Source organism: Aquarana catesbeiana, linkage group LG04 (genome assembly GCF_042186555.1).
Source record: "Aquarana catesbeiana isolate 2022-GZ linkage group LG04, ASM4218655v1, whole genome shotgun sequence".
NCBI classification, from domain to species: Eukaryota; Metazoa; Chordata; class Amphibia; order Anura; family Ranidae; genus Aquarana; species Aquarana catesbeiana.
In genome coordinates, this window is record NC_133327.1 from 381,553,525 (window position 1) to 381,573,948 (window position 20,424).

General features: G+C 41.5%; 1 protein-coding gene across 1 annotated transcript in view; it reads right to left on the minus strand.

Annotated features, from left to right (window-relative positions):
* Positions 1 to 4,409: 4,409 nt before the first annotated feature.
* GPRC6A (G protein-coupled receptor class C group 6 member A) overlaps positions 4,410 to 20,424 on the minus strand; it is a 30,531-nt gene continuing 14,516 nt past the window's right edge. The window contains exons 4-6 of the mRNA XM_073627135.1: positions 19,920 to 20,135; positions 12,779 to 12,902; positions 4,410 to 7,962 (exon numbers count right to left, since the gene is read on the minus strand). Coding sequence (XP_073483236.1) covers positions 6,851 to 7,962; positions 12,779 to 12,902; positions 19,920 to 20,135 — 1,452 coding nt within the window. The 3' untranslated portion in view covers positions 4,410 to 6,850. The remainder of the gene's footprint in view (positions 7,963 to 12,778; positions 12,903 to 19,919; positions 20,136 to 20,424) is intronic.

The following is a 20,424-nucleotide window of genomic DNA, read 5'->3' on the forward strand; positions in this document are numbered from 1 at the left end:
GTGTTCCCTAGGTGTTTTCTAACTGTGGGGGGATGGGACTGACTAGGGGAGGAGACCGATCTGTGTTCCTACTTAGTAGGAGCACACGATCTGTCTTCTCTCCCCTGAGAGAATGGGGATTTGTGTGCTTACACACACAGAGCCAGGTTCTCGCTCTGTCACAAGCGATCGCGCGTGCCCGACGGTCATAGTGCCCGCTGGGCACTCGCATCGGCTACGGGGACATGCTGCGGGTGCGAGCGTGCACCTCCAACAGCACCTTAAAGGGCCAACTTACAGCTACGATGGCTCGCCCAGGGGAGCCGTCCTGCTGCAGTATAATGCCCTGTACACACGGTCGGATTTTCCGATGGAAAATGTGTGATAGGACCTTGTTGTCGGAAATTCTGACCGTGTGTAGGCTCCACACACATTTTCCATCGGATTTTCCGACACACAAAGTTTGAAAGCAGGATATAACATTTTCCGACAACAAAATCCGTTGTCGGAAATTCCGATCGTGTGTACACAAATCCAACGGAGAAAGTGCCACGCATGCTCAGAATAAATAATGAGATGAAAGCTATTGGCCACTGCCCCGTTTATAGTTCAGACGTACGTGTTTTACGTCACCGCGTTTAAAACAATCGGATTTTCCGACAACTTTGTGTGACCAACAAAGTCCGACCGTGTGTACGGGACATAACTGCGGCGGCTGGTCGAGAACCGGTTAATGTGTACCATTTTTGCCTTTGTCGTAGAAGAATTTTCATACATTATTTCCTTCCTCGGTTCCGAATTGCTGTAACACAACGAGAAAAGTCGGACGATCGTTCGCCTGTTTTTTTTTATAGTTTGTACCCCACTTTAAGTCATTCACCAACAAAGTGGAAATTAATCTATTTGCATGTACCAGGAATGCATGAGCATTTTCTGTGCAACCTTACCACAAAACCTGGCTATGAAACCCTTTTCCAAAAGGCTGTGTAAAAAGTATTATCACATGCGCAATGGCCAACAGGGGGTTATCAAATGGCCGATGAGGGATGGCAAATATAGATGTGTGGCAAATGGTAGTGGAGAAGAGTGATTTAAAGAGTAACTCCACTTTTGTTGAGAATCTTTGAGAGTCCCCTTTGGGTGATCTATGTACATTGCAGGGATTTCAACAAACTTTGTTGCAGATTCCTATCTTTTGTTGGGGATAAAGGTGTAGCGCTAAAAAATGGTGGTGAATAAACAAAAAGTTCATATATAATAGATTCAATAGCAGAAAAAATTAATGCGTAAAATTAAAATCCATCTGAAGAACTCCAATAAGATGAAGAGAGAGAGAACCGTCACCAGCACCCAATATAACTGACTCTTACCGCCAGTGTATGGGAAATACACAATAAGCAAATCACTAAAAGGTTAGATCCATAACTCCTCCTGTTCATCAAACGGTCCACTAATTAAGCAAGGGATCCTTCTTCCACAGACCCACCAGATGCAAATAGCTTAATCTTTCCAATACCTTGGCTAAGAAATATGCTCCACAGGTATAGCACGGTGGTCACATATATGGGAAATGAAAGCAATGCTCTCATTGCGCAGACATCCAATAAAAGGGGAAATTTATTTCATTAAAAGCTAGATATACAACTCACATGATGTGTGCAATACAGGCATTGGGAATCTTTTGTTATTCTAAAGAAATAGTAGTTTGTTTCTCTGTGTCAATGTGGAAAGTGAATCCTTATGGGAGTGATTTTATAATTATCATTCGGATGCTGCACTTGCAGGGCTCTAATAAGGAAAGTGGCAGAGTCTGCATCCCTTTAGACGTGATTTCCCTTTGGGAGTGTCTCACCAAAAATGACATTTTAGGTTGCAGGGGATACCAAAAATCTGATTTGTATCTTAGTGCAGACTTCTGGGAAAATCTGTAAGCCAATCACACAAGCAGGAAATGACATATCTGGGGGGGGGGGGTTCTGTACACCATCTGTGTACAGAATACCTCCAAGTTGTCATATTGCATTGCATTTTACAGAAAATGATAGCCCCACAGACTGAAAACGAAAGGTAATTTTTTAATAACATTTAATTACAATATGCCTTGTGTAGCAATTGTATATGCTATATTATTGTGCTATTTTTTCACCACGAAAGTGGAGTTACCCTTTAAATATGCACCTAGGTCAGTACAAATAATAGTTTGGTTTTTCTACAGCAGCATATGAATACATTTTATGTATATCTATTTTAAAATCTGATTAAATATTCTTACAGCTGAGTCTTTTACACTGTTCACATAATTCCAGATGTTAACAAATCTTAACACTTGCCTTATCTGCCGATGTATTTAGAACACTTCAAAGTTCAGGAAATAACAATAAGTAAACAACTGAAGCTACTGGATATACAAACTGTTATCCATGTTATTTTCTCATCTTCTTCAACAAGACAGGAAGTTTTTTTCCCATGTTATGTGATACCTGCAGCAGTTCTCCAATTTGAAATGTACTGTATATTATATTTTCAGTGTCTGTTTTATATACTGTTTTGTGGTACAGTAAATGTATAAAAATATGTTCCTGCACTAAACAGACAAAATATATATGATCTCAACAAGTTTGAGCTGTGTCAGCACTTTATGTGCAATTCTAAAACAAATGAATCAAAGAAAAACGAAGTACAGCACCCACTAGAGTTGTAAATGTAATATATACTCAATAAACCAATGAACAAATGATCACCTTAGTGAAAAGCATACATCAGTGCCATCCCACCACAATAATAAAAATAAATCATAAAAGTCCCACTCTTCCTAATTATACAATACTGTCCCTTTAAAATGTTACCAAAATGTATGCAACATGCTCACTCTTGATATGCTGTTTCACGCCAATCCTGGATTGAAAAGATTAGCACATACCTCCAGTCTGTGTTCCTTTCCCAATTAAGTGTAAGTAAAAATCATATACAAAAATTTTGAATATCCAGTATTTTTGTATATGATTTTTCACTTTAATCGTTTAGTTTCTTTAGTAGCGCTGCACATGCATTTTTACCATGTATTAAAGTTTGTTATCAACAAATTGTGTTGGTAGCTTTCTTTATTTGTTTTATAGCCTGAGCACAGGGGATATTAGTTTTCCCTTATCTGTGTGTACGTTGTATATGTATACATACAGTATGTATACTGTATATGTAACAGGTAAAAAGTATTCCTAAGTATTTTCACTCATACTTGCATCTTGGAAGTTCCAGCAAACAGGATTCTCTTAGTGGCCCATTCTCTATTGCACGACATACAAGGTCTTTTTAACTTTTCGATGAAGGCCCCATACTAAGTTTCCTTTACAGCCATCATTTTCCATGTCCCCAATACACTTTCTCATGGAGAGAATACATTTCTTTATGTTTGATAGTTAGCTGAATCCTTACCCCATATATACTCAAAGATCTCTCTGGTGTACTTTTACCGGATGATTCATGTACACAGACATCATACTCAATCATGTCCCCTTCTACTCACATACAAGTGCTTTATTATGGTACTGCTGAGATAGGGATCACGATATAAACTAATAAAAGAACTGAACTTTACTTACATTATGTAGAAAAAACACCTCGTTATAAGCAATGGGTTCTTGGGATCACTCAAAAGTGCCTTTTCCCTGTAACAGAATCCTTGACATTTTTACACTTTTTTTTAAGCTTGCCCATATTTTTTTTTCAGTTGCAAATTGATCAAAATTTGAGCCACGGGTGTCCCTCAACAAGCTTTGACTGGGAAGTTGAAGGAGTCGGGTCGAAAAAAGTCAGCCGCAAAGTGACTGCATCCAATCAGCTGCAGATGCTGATTGGGTATTCTGGGTAGCAGCTGTCAGAATACAATAGCGAGCAGGGGAAGTTTTAGCCATCCATGCTATTAAGCGTGGATAGGGAAATCTATGGAATTCTCTCATTCAGCGCACTGGGCTGAACAAGGGAAATCTTTTTGTATATGGACAGCTTTAGCATTATAATTGCCTGGGGGAGCACTAAAAGATCCCCAACATGCCCCCCCCCAAGTGCACAACTCTTAACCAGCCTCCCAGCTGACTGGATAGAGTCCTCTCACCTTAGCCTTAAAAGTGTTGATTGACTCTGTTTCTTGCCCAATCGGCACCCTATAACAGGGCTAAACAGAACAATTTAGAATGTGCCATCTTCTTATTAAAGGAGCATAGTAGTCCCTGTAAAGGGACATTTAATATATCAGATATTGGACCTGTCCTGAAGTATTTGTCTAAGGTTGGCCATAAATGCCAGTGGCTTTTTAAAAAAAAAAAACGGTTTACGGAACCATCCACTCATGTGAGGTTAATGGAGGCACCCCCCCTATTCTGTCATTGTATTCTGACAGTGGGACTCCTCTGTCGGAATACACTGATTAGCAAGCTGTTTTCCACTAGCCCCGTTTGACAGAAGTTGATCATTACATTGACTCCTGTCAAGTGGGAAAGACCAAAGATGGATCGAAATGTGTCCATTCCCTTCTGAACTGGCTGAATTTTAATTCATCTATGGCCAGCTTAAAACCAAAAGTTAGTTTTTTTGTTTTAGATAAAGGTTTTGTTTTAGGGAAAGGTTGAAACCCTTGTCAGTTTTTTTGCCATCTGTGTCCCTTTGGTGAGAACTATTTTCACTTCCTGCCCCTTAGACAAAACAGGAAGTGAGAGGAAATATTTCCAAAATAGGGGAAGTTCACTATAATAGTGGCCAAACTCATAACAATCTGAACGATTCATCACAGAATAGGACAATATGATTGAGTCTATGGGTTAGTGAAAAAACACTTACTGTGTCATCAATCAATTTGAAGCAAAACTGATTGATTTCATCCAAATTTTTTTGATCATTCTGGACGGAAAATCTGATAATTGAAAAGTAGATATATGGATATGGTTTTAAACGCATGGTACATTGAACAAGTTTTTTGTGCACTTCTAGTTACTTAGACAATCTTTTCAATAATTTGATTTGAACAATTAAATAACATATCTTGGGGAAGTGTGATATATGTGTTTTTAATAATTTGAAAGGGATGTTTAGTAAAAACAAACAGCATTTAACATACTTTAGCAACTTTTTTCTTAATTGTAGGTAATACTTTAGCTACATCAACTTTCTGGATACACGTAGTACTTATAGCCACTCAATTACTTTTACAGTACTTGTGGTGTGACCCCACTGCCCCCCCCCCACGGTTCCTAGGCTATTCCAATTCTCCCAGGAGCCTTGAGCCACAACAAATGTCATCAGGATGATGAATGGGGGGCAATTCCTCATTTTACCATCCCCCATTCTCCTCTGCTTCAGAGCTGTCATTTACTTGTTGCTGTGGCCAATGAAGCAGCTAGCCAACCACAACCTGTGCTTAATTAGCTGCAGTGGAGGGCAGGGGAGACATTTGGAGGTAAATTGACCCCCAATGTCTCACTCAGTAAAAAGTACCTGCCACCTGCTCAGTGCCCACATAGGACTTGTTAGCCCCCTTATCATAGCAATAAAGTTAAATGTTAAAAATTTTAAAAATTAAAAAAAGCTTAAAAAAATGTAAATTGTAATACGATTTAAAAAATGCCCTGCGCACATCCACAAATGCAGGCGTGTGCATAGGGTGTGCATGTGTATGCAAACAGTGTTTGAACCACACATGCATATCACCAGGAATGTGGTGTGAGTGCTATAATTCTAGGCCCCCATTTATGTTTTACTGATGAGCAGTAAAGGCAGGCATTTTTTTTTTTGCTATTTTGTGGGAGCACATAGTTTTAAGGCTTGACTTATTTGGTATCTATCTACTCGACAGTACCTCACCTTTTATCAGAGGTGGCAACTGGTTAATGTTGGGAATACAATAAAATATGTATTTGTAAATACAGATTTGTATCGTAAATAAATATCTTTGTAGAAAAAAAAAAAAAGAAAATAAGTACTGCTTAATTTGTACCAAAAATACAATACTAGTGTACTATTAAATGTCTTCAAAAAGAGCCTGATCCTGTACTTCCAACCTTAGCTGCTGCCCGACATACTGTATATATGTTGTACTTTTTCATTGTTTATAAGCAGAAACATTTCATTTTTTTATGACCAACTTAGAAGCAAAGAACTAGGTAAGGACCTATAAAGTTTCTTTAGATACTCTATTATTTACAGCTGACAAATATACTCAGAAAATAGTAGTTAATACACAAACCAAGGCTGCTATCCTGTTCTAATAATAATTTCAGGTTCTGTTACATATACTGTGTTTACTTTGTAAAGCAGATGTCCAATATTACATGATAGAACTAATTTTATCAAAAGCATAAATATTACTTTAGGATAGTATTTACATTAACATTACCCCTAACACATATTTACTCATGTAATCTTAAAATGTTTGACATCAAGCTAAGTATATGATGTTGATTTACCACAAGTAACTCTATACAGGCAAACATAGATTTAAGTGATTTTCCTGTTTAGAAGGGATCCAGATCCACTTCATGTTGTAACATGGAGCAGTTCCCACTCAACCTAGGTTCCTATTTTGCCAAGATATAAATCTGCAATTAAAATATAGTTCCACCTAATGGTGAAACCTAGCATTGCTGCATGACCTTAACAGACAATTTATTCACTTTAGAAACAATTGTATTTTAACACATAGTTTTTGGTCCACTGTTTTGTCCACGGGAATCTTCAAACACAAGTAATGTCTTAGCCCAGTGGAGATGAATGGGGCAGCTGCATGATTATTTAAAACCACCACTCGAGTATTTGATACATATACAAGTGCAGGTGCATGTTTTTTTGTCCATACAATCACAAGTTTTGGACAATGCCATCATCAAATGCTTGATAGTCTTTTCCTTTGGAGACATCTGGCCTTTGTCGAAGCTATATCTGCAGCTACAAGTCTCTCGTGGAATGAAAAACTATTACTTACAGAACTTACAGAAGGTCTACCTGACACACTGGGCACAGTGATATTGCTCTCGGGTAAGGGCAATGAACTTGAGGATACATGACCAATAGTTAAGCTGCTGGCACTTTTGGATGAATATTTATAGATCATTTTAAGGAAAGCAGATTTGGTATTTGTGTCTTGTTTATACAAGATAATGTAGCATTTGGGTAGAAATGTACAAGACAGAATGCCATAATTTGATATTAATATAACTATCATTTCAACAGCTGGTAAATATATACCAAATGTTGTAGCATATATTGGAATAAAGGTGATCCAAGCTATAAAGTATATTAACATTCCAAATGTGATAAATTTGGCTTCATTATAATTTTCAGGTAGTTTCCTACCCCGAAATGCAAAAATAAAACAAATAAATGCCTGGAGAGCAATATATCCTAACATGATGCTAAATGCCACAGTAGAGCCTTCATCACACTCCAGTATGATGGTCTTTGGAAGCGAGAAATTCTCCTTGGTATATGGAGACCAGAATACCAGCCAAGTAGTGCAAATGATGACCTGAATCCCGGTGCACACAAACACTAGGGTAAATGGTTTGTAGAGGCACTTTAGAATACTTTGCAGTTTGGGTTCAAAGGTGAATGCCAGCAATATTTTTATTGACTTTAACAAAATGCATGCCACTGCAACTGTGAAGCTAATGCCAAACATAGTCTGCCTCATTTTGCACTTGATGTCTTCTGGTTTCCCGATGAAGAAGATTGCACTGACAAAACTGAAAAGAATAGAGAGGAGGATGATGTAGCAAAGGAAGCCTCCAGATGCCTTGACAACAGGCGTATCAAATTTTTTTGTGAATAGCAGCGCTATAGCAACAATAATAAAAATACCAATAAAAGAAATGACGAGGAGAACAATTGCAAAGCCATCATCCCAGCGCAGAAATTCAATCTTTTTCAAGTAGCAGACAGAGCTGTTCACTGGAGACCAGTGAGTCTTATTGTTGCATTTAAGACAATAAACCATATCTGAAAAAAATAAAAAACACATAAGTGAAAATGAAACAGAAAGCCTAAAAGCATTTGATTAAAAATGCCGATTGGCATTTTTAAAAACCCTTAGCAGTTTAAGCTAAACTGGCGAAAACGAATCATGCAGTGCTCTGTTTCTTAAAATGTTTTTTTTCAAGCCCATAGATACAATCTTGGTACTGAGATAGGCTATATTTACACAGGCGCATGGGGTGGCCAAGGGTAGCTGCCATCAAGAAATTGTAGATTCTTGCCAACAGTACTAAATGCTGCCTGCACACACTGTGTGCGAACAAGATCAGCAGTTACTTGTAAATAGAGCCTCTGACTGACCCAATGTAAGTTCAGGGTCAGCGTTTCTGACCTTGCAAAAAAAAAAAAAAAACCTGGCTGTGCTAATCAGCCAGTATGTATGTGGCCATAGCACAAAGTTTTGCTGCATCCAAAGGCACCTCTGAACGCAGCAAGCTATCTGTGCCCAAGCAGCCATGTGAATGTAGTCTTACTTTAAGGCTCATCCTAGCATTCTTGTTCTATACTTGACTTTCTTGCTAGTCAAATGCCTGGGTCTCTAACAGTTCAGGCTAAATGTTTGCAAGTACTGTTCTATGTTTGAGCTCATTGCATCCATGCCAACTCTCCCTGGACCATAAATGGCAAGTTGCACATTACAGGATCATAGGACGAGAGGTTGCAGTCCTTCTTGAAAATAAGATGCATTTGGGTACAAGGTATCATGTGAAACATACTGTAGATTACAGTTAATTTGATCAAGTGTTCTGATTTTAGTACTCCCTTCAACCTACCCACCTTGAACTGCAATAAATAAATGTTTTGTCTTGAGGTAGAAGAAAAGGGAGCTATACTAACCTTATTCCTCAATCCTCTGGCAGTTGAGGTTCTCTGACACTCCAGGATGTGGCTGAACCCTTGCCATCCTCACATACAATAAAGGATTGCTGGTCCTGCTTTGTATGTAGCACCCTCTAGTGTCAGTTAAGGCAAATCTATGTTCAGACTCATAGTTAACTTGTGAGTCTAAATTGGGTCAAGGGTTTACTGGAGGTCAGACTGGATGATTCATACAGGCAGGTCTCTGGTGCTTCCCCCTGGTTCTAGAAGTTTGGAGAAATTTCTAGAAGTTAGTGGGCGGAAGCCAGGAGGGTTGATCTGCATACTAATGGGAACTTGGCCAATCCCCAGGCAGTGGGCCTGGCAGGGTGGCTGGGTGAGCCCTTAAATAAGGATGAGTGATACCAGCAGGGAAGTTGGGTAGGAGATAGAGTGCTGAGGATACTGTCAGTGGCCTTGAAGGGAAGCCCCTGGTCTGGAGGGGGGGGGCTCTGTCTCAGGCTGGAGCTCAGACTGGCTTGGGAGAATCCTGGCAGCAGTGCGGTTTGAAAGGAACCCGGCCTCATACTCCATATGAACAGACGATCTGTCTGTTCTCCCCTCAGAGAACTGGAAACTGTGTGTTTACACACACGGATCCCGGTTCTCCGTGTGTCAGCGGCAACTGCGGGAGCCCGGTGGTGATCGTGACCGCAGGGCACTTGCATCAGCTCAGGGGGCGAGCAGGGGGCGCACACATCTCCGGCAGCGTGTGCGCTCCCCTAGTGGCCACAGGGCGAAGCGACATTACATAACGTCGTTTCACCCAGCCTTGCCATTCTGCCGCAGTATAAGTGCGGCGGCTGGTTGGCAAGTGGATAAGGTGTTTTTTTTGCACCTTTGATTTTCAGAGACTGTCAATATTCAGGAGGACAGTTCTGAAATGTGTATATAGGGAGGAAGTTGTCCCTGTTATTGTTGCAATTCAAGCAATCAAGTTGGGCATCCCCTAATTCCTATTCCCCATCTAAGTTACTACCCCTAGTAAACAACAAAAACCAAGCTCAAAGTTTGTTCTGTGTGTCCGGATGGAAGTGGAAAAATGCTGTCGTCTGGCTGTGCATGAGTAGGGAAACCAGTCATCTGCAACCCCTGCGGGGCTTGACATTAGAATATTTCTGACTGCAGGATTGGTGAAGAGAAATTTACAGCATGAAGGAAGTTTGCGGAAGTGAGAAATAAGGTAAGTATAGCTACTTATTCCTATACCCCTTGACTAAATAAGCATTTAACCTTTGCAGTGTGGAAGGCCAATGCAAGAGTAGTATTTTCACTAATTGAACAAGTTATTTAAAGTGATTGTAAACCCAATGTCCTGCTTTCTAAACTACTGCTATAGGGGTTATCTATATTGATATACATGCCTCCTGCATGTATCTTTACCTGTCAAATGTCTCCCCTCTGTCTGTTATGAGAGCCGAAAAACTGCATATTCTGTGGGTGGGTCTGTTGTCTGGAGCTCGGTGGGTGGAGTCGTGATGTCAGTAGACTCCCCGCCCACCTCTACACTCCCCTTGTCAATATGCATTTTCTCCTGTGTATTCCTTACACTGAACTTCTGCTATGATCTCTAACATCCAGTGAAAAGACAGGAAAGTAACCACATGACTTCAGCATGCCAAATCATGCTGAGGTGTGGAACAGCCAATCCTTGCAGAGCTGCTGAAGAAAGGAGTGGGGGTGGGAATTAAAAAATGCATGTCTTAGGCTAGTGCACGAGATATGTAAATCACCTGTCACTCACAGCAAGGGGGAGGATTGATTTTTCTCTGTTTGTCAAGTATTTTCTCACTGAACAATAAAAGAGGATTGCTCAGAGCTGGATTAACTCTTTGTGGCAAGACTGGGCTTAAATGATAGGAAATTGTATACTCTACATCAGGGATATGCAATTAGCGGACCTCCAGCTGTTGCAGAACTACAAGTCCCATGAGGAATAGCAAGACTCTGACAGCCACAAGCTTGACATCCAGAGTCAGAGGCATGATGGGACTTGTAGTTTTGCAACAGCTGGAGGTCCGCTAATTGCATATCCCTGCTCTACATTATGACATAAAAAAAAAAAAAAAATTTCGGGTTTACATCCACTTTAAAGCCCACGGGACCTTTGGAGTCATACCTCAAACACAGGTAAAAAATACAAAAATGTATTTACATTCATTTAAAAACAGCAAGTCATACATGTATAGCAAAGATAGAAGTACATTCTAAATACTATACAGTTCAATTGCTGAAACTTTTGCATAGAACCTATACCTATATGGTCTGTATTGATATCCGCCATATCCAGTATCAGCCTGGAGAATCTGTGCTGGTATTCTCAAATTTTTGGGACTGAGACACTACTTGTCATACCCATCTCATACCAGCGTCCTCATTTTGTTGTCTAGTATTTTCACGGAGTTCTGCTTTAACCCTTGCTGCAGCAGCACTATGCCGGCAGTATAGACACGCTGCCCCATTGATTTCAATGGACAGGAGCAGTGAAGGAGCGGTGTATACACCGCTCCTTCACCGCTCCAAAGATGCTGCTTGCAGGAATTTTTTTTAATGTCCTGCAAGTGCACCGCTCCAGTGTGACCCTTTAATATTAACCCATATTAAAGAGGAAGTAAACTGTGAATTTTTTTTTTGCAAAGTAAAGGGATAATGTGCTAGTATGCCTCACATACTAGCACATTATGTGACAGTTACCTGCAAAAGGAAGCCCGCATCGTCCCCGCTGCAGGCCACATCCATCTTCGCCTGTCTTCCTTCCCGAACCGCAGACTCCAGCTCTATGACTGGCCAGAGCCGCATGACATCACCGCCGGTCACGGCACACGCTCCTGAAGAAACTCACGGGCAGCCGTTCCTTCAGAGCGTATGCGCCCATGAAATCATCCGCGCAGTACAGGAAGTCCCCGAGTTAGGAACACCCGAGTTACGAACGACTCCTACTTACGAACGGCCTCGAATGCCGGCCACTTGTACAACGCCCCAGATAACATAACAAGCGCCCGGAACATCCCACATCCATGCACAGGCGGCAGTTACACTTGCGAACACTTACGAATGCACTGTTCCAACCGGAAGTTACACTTACAAATGCAGTGTTCCGACCAGAAGTTACACTTACAAATGCAGTGTTCCGACCGGAAGTTGCACTTACAAATGCAGTGTTGCGACCGGAAGTTACACTTACAAATGCAGTGCTCCGACCTGAAGTTACACTTACAAATGCAGTGTTCCAACCGGAAGTTACACTTACAAATGCAGTGTTCCGACCGGAAGTTACACTTACAAATGCAGTGTTCCGACCGGAAGTTACACTTACAAATGCAGTGTTGCGACTTACGAACAACTTCGACTTACGAACAAACCTACAGTCCTTATTGTGTTCGTAACTCAGGGACTGCCTGTATACAGTAAATATCTCCTAAACAGCGCAGGTTTAGGAGATATTTACAGTACCTATAGGTAAGCCTTATTCTAGGCTTACCTATAGGTACAACGTATACAGGAGGATATACAACCTCTTTAAGAGTTAATACATTCCTCATGGCTGAGCTCTTTTATGCCTTTTATCAGTTTGATTGCCCTTCTCTGAACTCTATCTATTTCCCTAATGTCCTTTCTGTGAACTGGTACCAAAGACTGAACTGCATATTCCAGATGAGGAATATGCACAGGGACAACAATATATTTGTACAGGGACAAAAAGTATATCTCTCTCTCTGGAGTCTATGCCCGTTTTAATACAAGGAAGTATCTTGCTAGCTTTAGAAACTGCAGCTTGGCATTGCATGCTATTATTAAGTCTATGATATAACAAAACACTCAGATTTTTCTTCAATACAGACTCCCACAGTTGTACTCCTACTAGAATGTATGATGTCCTTGATACCAATGAACAATTAACTGACATTTCCTCTCCCCATACCTGCAGTATTGGTATAGTGGTTTTCAGGACAGGCAACACATTCATAACAACAAGTGTGTTGACTTGCTGATGTTTTTTTCATTTGTCCTGGTTTACATTCATCTGAGCATCGGGAACGGATTTTCTGAAATGCCAAAGAATATTTTGCAGAAGAAGAAGCATTTAGTCAAGGTCAGATAATAATGCAGAATGAAAATGTTATTTTACTATACTTGTGTGTGCATGATCACATCCCCATTCCCTCTGCTAAATATCTCTGTGATAGCCATAGCTGCGTGATGAGGATCAGGAATAATGGAAAACTGCCTCACTCCCTGGCATCAATGCATGTGGGAGAAAGGCCCCTTTTGCCCTATAACTCTGTAGAGTGACAACAGGTGCCAGAGCTGAACAACACTTCCTGTGAATGCAGACAAATCAAGTGATGTGGGGAGGGAAGTGATGTGGAGGATGTGGGCAGATTCTGTCTGTCTGTTGAGGTTCTTCATGCTGCTAGCATTGATCTATATGGAGCAGTGCATATTGGGGTGCCTAGGATATAATGGGGGTGCATGGTACAGTGTGTATTAAGTTGCAGTGTGTGAAGTGTATTGGGTGGCATGGTGTGAATTGAGTTGTGTAACCTGAAGTGTTTGTGCAGTGTGCATTAAATTGAGTAATGTACAGTATATTGTGGTGCCTACTGCAGTGTGTTGGGCCGCATGGTGCAGTGTGTACTGGGTTGCATGATACAGTGTGTATCAGGTTGGAGTGTGTGTAGCCCATGCTACAGTGTAGCATTTACAATTTATCCATAAGATTAGAAAAGGAAATCATTATCTAAAGATCGCCTGTTTGTGTCAACCAGCATCAAGCACTAAGCCAAAGACCTGAAATAATCAACATCTGGGCTTCAATGCTTCTGTAGAGTACCCCGTAGGAGTGTGCTGTAGGAGCAAATATAAATACACTAAAGTTATTTTAGTACACACAAACACAATATAAGTCTATTTTTTTCTTTGGTCGAGTATAAAAGATGTGGTTGGGTTGAGTAAATAGATTCCAAGCATGTCAAGCCTTAAAATTGTGTGCACCCTTAAAATGGTGTAAACTTCTCCTGCAATACCCATACCTAATTTAAACATTGATCAAATACAAACTACAATCACGAAAAGTGGTGACTCGCCTGCTCTTATCAGCCAGGCTTTCAGTGACGAAGCTTTGGAAATTACCTGCACCTCCAAAGGTGCTTGATGTAGTTAAAGCGGGGGTCCACCTACATCAACCTAAAAAAAAAAAAAATATTAAAAGCCCAGCAGCTACAAATACTGCAGCTGCTGACTTTTAATACATGGCCACTTACCTGTCCCAGGGTCCAGCGATGTCGGCAGCCGACGACGAAAACCTGCTCGGTTCTCGGCAGCTGCCGCCGCCATCCTAGGTGAGGGAATGAGGAAGTGAAGCGTTGCGGCTTCACTTCCCGGTTCCCTAATGCGCATGCGTGAGTCGCGCTGCACATCGTAACTGCTCCCCGCTATCTCCTGGGACCTGTGTGTTTCCCAGGAGACAGCGCGGAGGGACAGGAAGAGGCATAGACTCCCGTGGGAGTCTATGCCGGAAGTGGATGCAAATACCTGCCTTAGACAGGTATCTGCACCCCCCTCCCCCCTGAAAGGTGCCAAATGTGACACCGGAGGGGGGGAGGGTTCCGAAAAGCGGAAGTTCCATTTTTGTGTGCAACTCCGCTTTAATTTGACCCAAACCCATTACACCCATTAACTTTTACTCGCTAGGGATAGAGAGACCTACTTATGCGAGAGTACAGAATGGTCCTCCTGGACTGAATGGTATCAACAGTATACTAGAGGAACTTCTGTTTAACTTACCCACTTTGCCCTGTTTGATATAAACCTTCAACCTTCATCTTTTTCCTTTTCGTTGACTGGATGGAACAAGTTTGTTAACCATTATGTTGTTGATTTTTGTTACTTAGTGGCCTGTATGTATCAATCATACTACTGTGCAATCCCTTGTTTGGACACTTGTTTAACCACTTCAATACAGGGTACTTCCCCCCTTTTCAGCTTTCAGCACTGTCACACTTTGAATGACAATTGCGCGGTCATGCAACACTGTACCCAAACACATTTTTTATAATTTTCTTCCCACAAATAGAGTTATCTTTTGGTGTTATTTGATCACCACTGGGGTTTTTTTTTTTTGCTAAACAACCTAAAAAAAACCATGAAAATTAAAAAAAAAAAGTTTTTCTTTGTTCCTGTTATAAAATATTGTTTTCTCCTTCACTGATGGGCACTGATGAGGCTGCACTAATGAGCACTGATGAGATTTCACTGATAAGGTGACACTGATGAGGAGGTACTAATATGTAGAATTGATGGGCACTGATAGGCGGCACTGATATGCAGCACTGATGGGAACCGATAGGCTACACTGATATGCAGCACTGATGGGCACTGATAGGTGGCACTGATGAGCACTGATAGGTGGCACTGGTGGACACTAATGGGTGGCACTGATAGGCGGCACTGATGGGCACTGATAGGCGGCACTGATGGGCGGCACTGATGGACACTAATAGATGGCACTGATAGGCAGCACTGATGAGGAGGTACTGACAGGTATTACTGATGGGCCCTGAATGGCATCTATAAAGGGCACTGCCAGGCATTACTGATGGGCACCTCTGATGGGGCTGTGCTGATAATCAATGTGCTGATTATCAGTGCGCATCCCCCACTCTCACAGGAGAGCCGCTGATCGGCTCTCCCTGTCAGCAGGAACTGAGGAAAGCTGATTACGACACTTCCTGCTTCATGCTGTGATCAGCTATGATTGGTCACAGGTGATCACGTTTTAAAGAGCCTCTGTCAGAGGCTCTTTACCACAATCGGAGATGTGGTGTGTCAGAGTGATATGCCACACCACCGATCGCCGCACTGTGCGCCCCCCCCCCCGCGGGCCCGCAATTACGGCTTATCCTGCTGGACGTCATATGACAGCCAGTCAGGATAACTGAACCACTTCCCGGCTGTCATTCTGCTATAGGCCAGGCAGGAAGTGGTTAAAAACCCAATAAAAATGTATTGAAATGAAACAGTGTAAACTTGGGTACCCAATATTGTCCATAGGCAATATTTTAAAAGCCTTTACAGATTATTGTTTAGAGTAAATAATGAATGATGGCACTAGAATTATTGCTCTCACTCTAGTCTGCACAGCCTTATCCAATGTGTGTAGAATTTTCATATGTAGCTAGAACTGTGGAGTTAAAGGCAAAGGATGGACACATGAAATATTGATTCAATTTAGAGTTTTGTACTGTAGATCCTCAACTGAGAAAAATATTATTAATTTCATAATTTTTTTAAAGCATTCTCAATTTACATCTTTTTTCTTTTTTTTACAAGTGCCTAAAACGTATCCACATTACTGTAGGTTCGTAAACAGAACTGAAAACTCAGCTTTTATTAATCTGCCTACCACACTTAAAGGGGCTCTGCCATGTATGAATCATGGAGGCTGCCATTGTTGAACTCTCCTTTTGATAATGCTAGATTACTGACTGTCATGCTGAAGCTTTGGCTTCAATGCTTTGTTACATTTTGACCCTGAACAAATATACAGATACGGAATTATGAAACTGACACTCATTTACTGCGTACATGTTCAGGCTTTATGACGTAAAAGCACTTAAAGCAGACACAGCCAGGCAACTAGCATTTTCTTCTGTAGGCCAGCAATGCTAATCCCTGTACTTAAAGCGGAGTTCCAGGCTTTTTTTTTTTTTTTTTTATTAAAAGTCAGCAGCTATAAAAAGTGTAGCTGCTGACTTTTAATAAACAGACACTTACCTGTTCCAAGGTCCAGCGATGTGGCCACACGGAGCCTCGCTCCTCTCCCCCTCCTCTCCTCGGAGCCTCCATTGATACTGTGGGCACCCGGCCGTGACAGCTTGCGGCTTCACGGCCGGACGCACATTGCGCATGCGCGAGTCGCGATACGCTCTCCCAGCGGGCAGGCAATCTTCTTAGACCTGTCACGTGTCCCAGAAGATTGCCGAGAGGGAGGGGGCCACCTAGGGGGAGAGGAGGACTCTCCTAGGTGGTCTGTAGCAGGAACCAGGAAGTGGGACAGGAAGTCCCCTTCAAAACTAAGTACCCACTCCCCCCCCATGTGGCATGTAAGGGGGCGAAGAGTGCTTAAAGCGGAAGTTCCACTTTTGGGTGGAACTCCGCTTTAATAAACTGTAATATTGCCAGTGCCTTGGATGCTTAATTGCTTAATTAAACCCCAGCAGCTGCTCTAAATGTGCTAGCATAGTCCAAGTCCACGTGCCCTGATCCCAGGTTAGGTATGCACTCACCTTTTGACCCTTAGTGAATATATGCACTACACTACATAGAACAGCGTCAGTCAGAGTATTTGCAGATTCTCGCTGGATACACTGGGTGCTTATAGGAGCCGGACCATGTGAGTGTATTTTATTTCAGTTTTTGATCCTGATTCACTTTAATTATGGTGTTGTGATATGGTATATAATTTACAGCTTTTCTATCCCCTAGTTGAGTTTTATTAGGGCCCATTTAACACTGATGCGGTGGGTGCAACAGCAGTAAAGTGCCGCTATTTTTAGCGGCGCTTTACCGTCACATTTGCGGTGCTATTCGGCCACTAGCGGGGAGCTTTAACCCCCCACTAGCGGCCGAGAAAGGTTTAAAACCACCCGGCGGAATAGCCACGTTGCCCCATTGATTTCAATGGGCAGGAGCGGTAAAGGAGCGGTGCATACGCTCCTTCACCGCTCCAAAGATGCTGCTTGCAGGAGTTTTTTTAACATCCTGCAAGTGCACCGCTCCAGTGTGAAAGCACTCGGGCTTTCACACTGGAGAGACAGGAGCGGCGCTATATAGGAGCTATTTTTATCGCTGTAGCGCCTTTAAACGCCTCAGTGTGAAAGGGGTCTAAAAGTAAATACCTGTTTGTTGGGGCCTCATCAGTTTTGTGGAGGAGTGGTGGAATCCCATACCAGATAGGACGCATTTTGACCCATATATTCACTAATGGTCAGAAAAGGTGAGTGCATACCTAAGTGGGGCACCTGGGACTGATTGCTGATGTGGAAGTGAAGGGGCACTAATGGTTTGGCACTGAAACACAGTTTTGATCTGTAGTAGATCACAGTATCTGTGGACTTGGAGCACTTGTATTATCTTCATGGTCACATGGAATTGGGCTATGCTATCTCTGTTCTGAGCATTGAGAACACCAATAATTTAGTTTCTGGACACAATACTGTGATCACTGTTGAGTCACTGACAGTTCACTAGTTACCATCATTTGTTAATATTTTAGTAAGTGCGTGTGTGTTATGTGTCACAATTAATTTAGGTTATACAGTGCATCCAGAAAGTATTCACAGCGCTTCGCTTTTTCCACATTTTGTTATGTTACAGCCTTATTCCAAAATGGATTAAATTCATTGTTTTCCTCAAAAGTCTACAAACAATACCCCACAATAACAATGTGAAAGAAGTTTGTTTGAAATTTTTGATAATTAAATAAAAAAAGAAAAAATCCCATGTACACAGCCTTTGCCACAACACTCAAAATTGAGCTCAGGCACATCTTGTTTACACTGATCATCCCTGATATGTTTTTTACAACTTGATTGGAGTCCACCTGTGGTAAATTCAGAGCATTGAGAACACCAATAATTTAGTTTCTGGACACAACACTCTGATCAGTTGATTGGACATGATTTGGAAAGGCACACACCTGTGTATATAAGGTTAACAGTTAACAGTGCATGGCAGAGCACAAACCAAGCCATGAAGTCCAAGGAATTATGTGTAGACAGGATTGTATCGAGGCACGGATCTGGGGAAGGGTACAGAAAATTTTCTGCCACATTGAAGGTCCCAATGAACACAGTGGCCTCCATCATTCGTAGTTTGGAACCACGAGGACTCTTTCTAGAGCGAGCCGCCCGGCCAAACAGCGATTGGGGGAGAAGGGTCTTAGTCAGAGAGGTGACCAAGAACCCAATGGTCACTCTGATGGAGCTCCAGTGTTTCTTTGTGGAGAGAGGAGAACCTTCCAGAAGAACAACCATCTCTGCAGCATTCCACCAATCAGGCCTGTATGGTAGAGTGGCCAGATGGAAGCCACTCCTCATTAAAAGGCACATGACAGCCCATCTGGAGTTTGCCAAAAGGCACTTGAAGTACTCTCAGACCATGAGAAACAAAATTCTCTGGTCTGATGAAACAAAGATTGAACTCTTTGCCTGAATGGCAAGCTTCATGTCTAAAGGAAACCAGGCACAGCTCATAACCTGGCCAATACCATCCCTACAGTGAAACATGGTGGTGGCAGCATCATGCTGTGGGGATGTTTTTCAGAGGCAGGAACTGGGAGACTAGTCAGGATTAAGGGAAAGATGAATGCCGCAATGTACAGAGACATCCTTGATGAAAACCTGATCCAGAGTGCTCTGGACCTCAGACCTGCGAGAAGGTTCTTTTTCTAACAGGACAACGACCCTAAGAACACAGCCAAGAAAACAAAGGAGTGGCTAAGGGACAACTCTGTGAATGTCCTTGAGTGGCCCAGCCAGAATTTGACTCCATTGAACATCTCTGGATAGATCTGAAAATGGCTGTGTACCGATGCTCCCCATCCAACCTGATGGAGCTTGAGAGGTCCTGCAAAGAAGAATGGGAGAAATGGCCCAAAAATAGGTGTGCCAAGCTTGTAGCTTCATATTCAAAAAGACTTGAGGCTTTAATTGGTGCCAAAAGTGCTCCAACAAAGTATTGAGCAAGTATTGTGAAAACCTATGCACATGGGATTTTGTTTCGCTTTTTTATTTTTAATACATTTGCAAAGATGTCAAACAAACTTCTTTCATGTTGTCATTATGGGGTGTTGTTTGTAGAATTTTGAGGAAAATAATGAATTTAATCCATTTGGGAATAAGGCTGTAACATAACAAAATGTGGAAAAAATTAAGCGCTGTGAATATTTTCCAGATGCACTGTATATTTAGCGCTGCTCATATTAAGTATTAGTCCCCGCACTTCCTTTGTGAAAGTGTAATTATACATTTGAAAAGTAAAGCTTGCTCTTGTTTTCTTACCTTCAAAAGTTTGAATTCATTTTCCTTATCCTTGGTGCTGAATATAAACATGTCTTTCTGTGCTTCATACTCTGCAAATGGGGTGATATTTATCTTTTCACCAGGGCCCATTTTCCAGATCACAACATCATATCCTGTACTGGCATCACCTTTGGAATCAAAGTAGAGAGTCCTACCATTGTAAGTGAAATTTACAGTCTTTAGAGATTGTAGAAGCTGTAACAAACATAGGGTTATTAATATACAAAAAAAGGAATCACATTATTGTAAACATTCGGAAGCATTAATATTATCAAGCTAAATAGCTTTCCTCCTATATTTTATATTATTTTATATTTAAGGAACATAATAATTATAATAATAATAGATAAATGTAAATCAACGTTTAAGTTTATTGAAAAAGCAAATACAAAAACTTATGCACTCAAAGGAACCTCCCCTAAACCCAAACTGCTGTATAAATATCTGAATGATATTAAAAAACTTATTGCAAAAATATAGCACC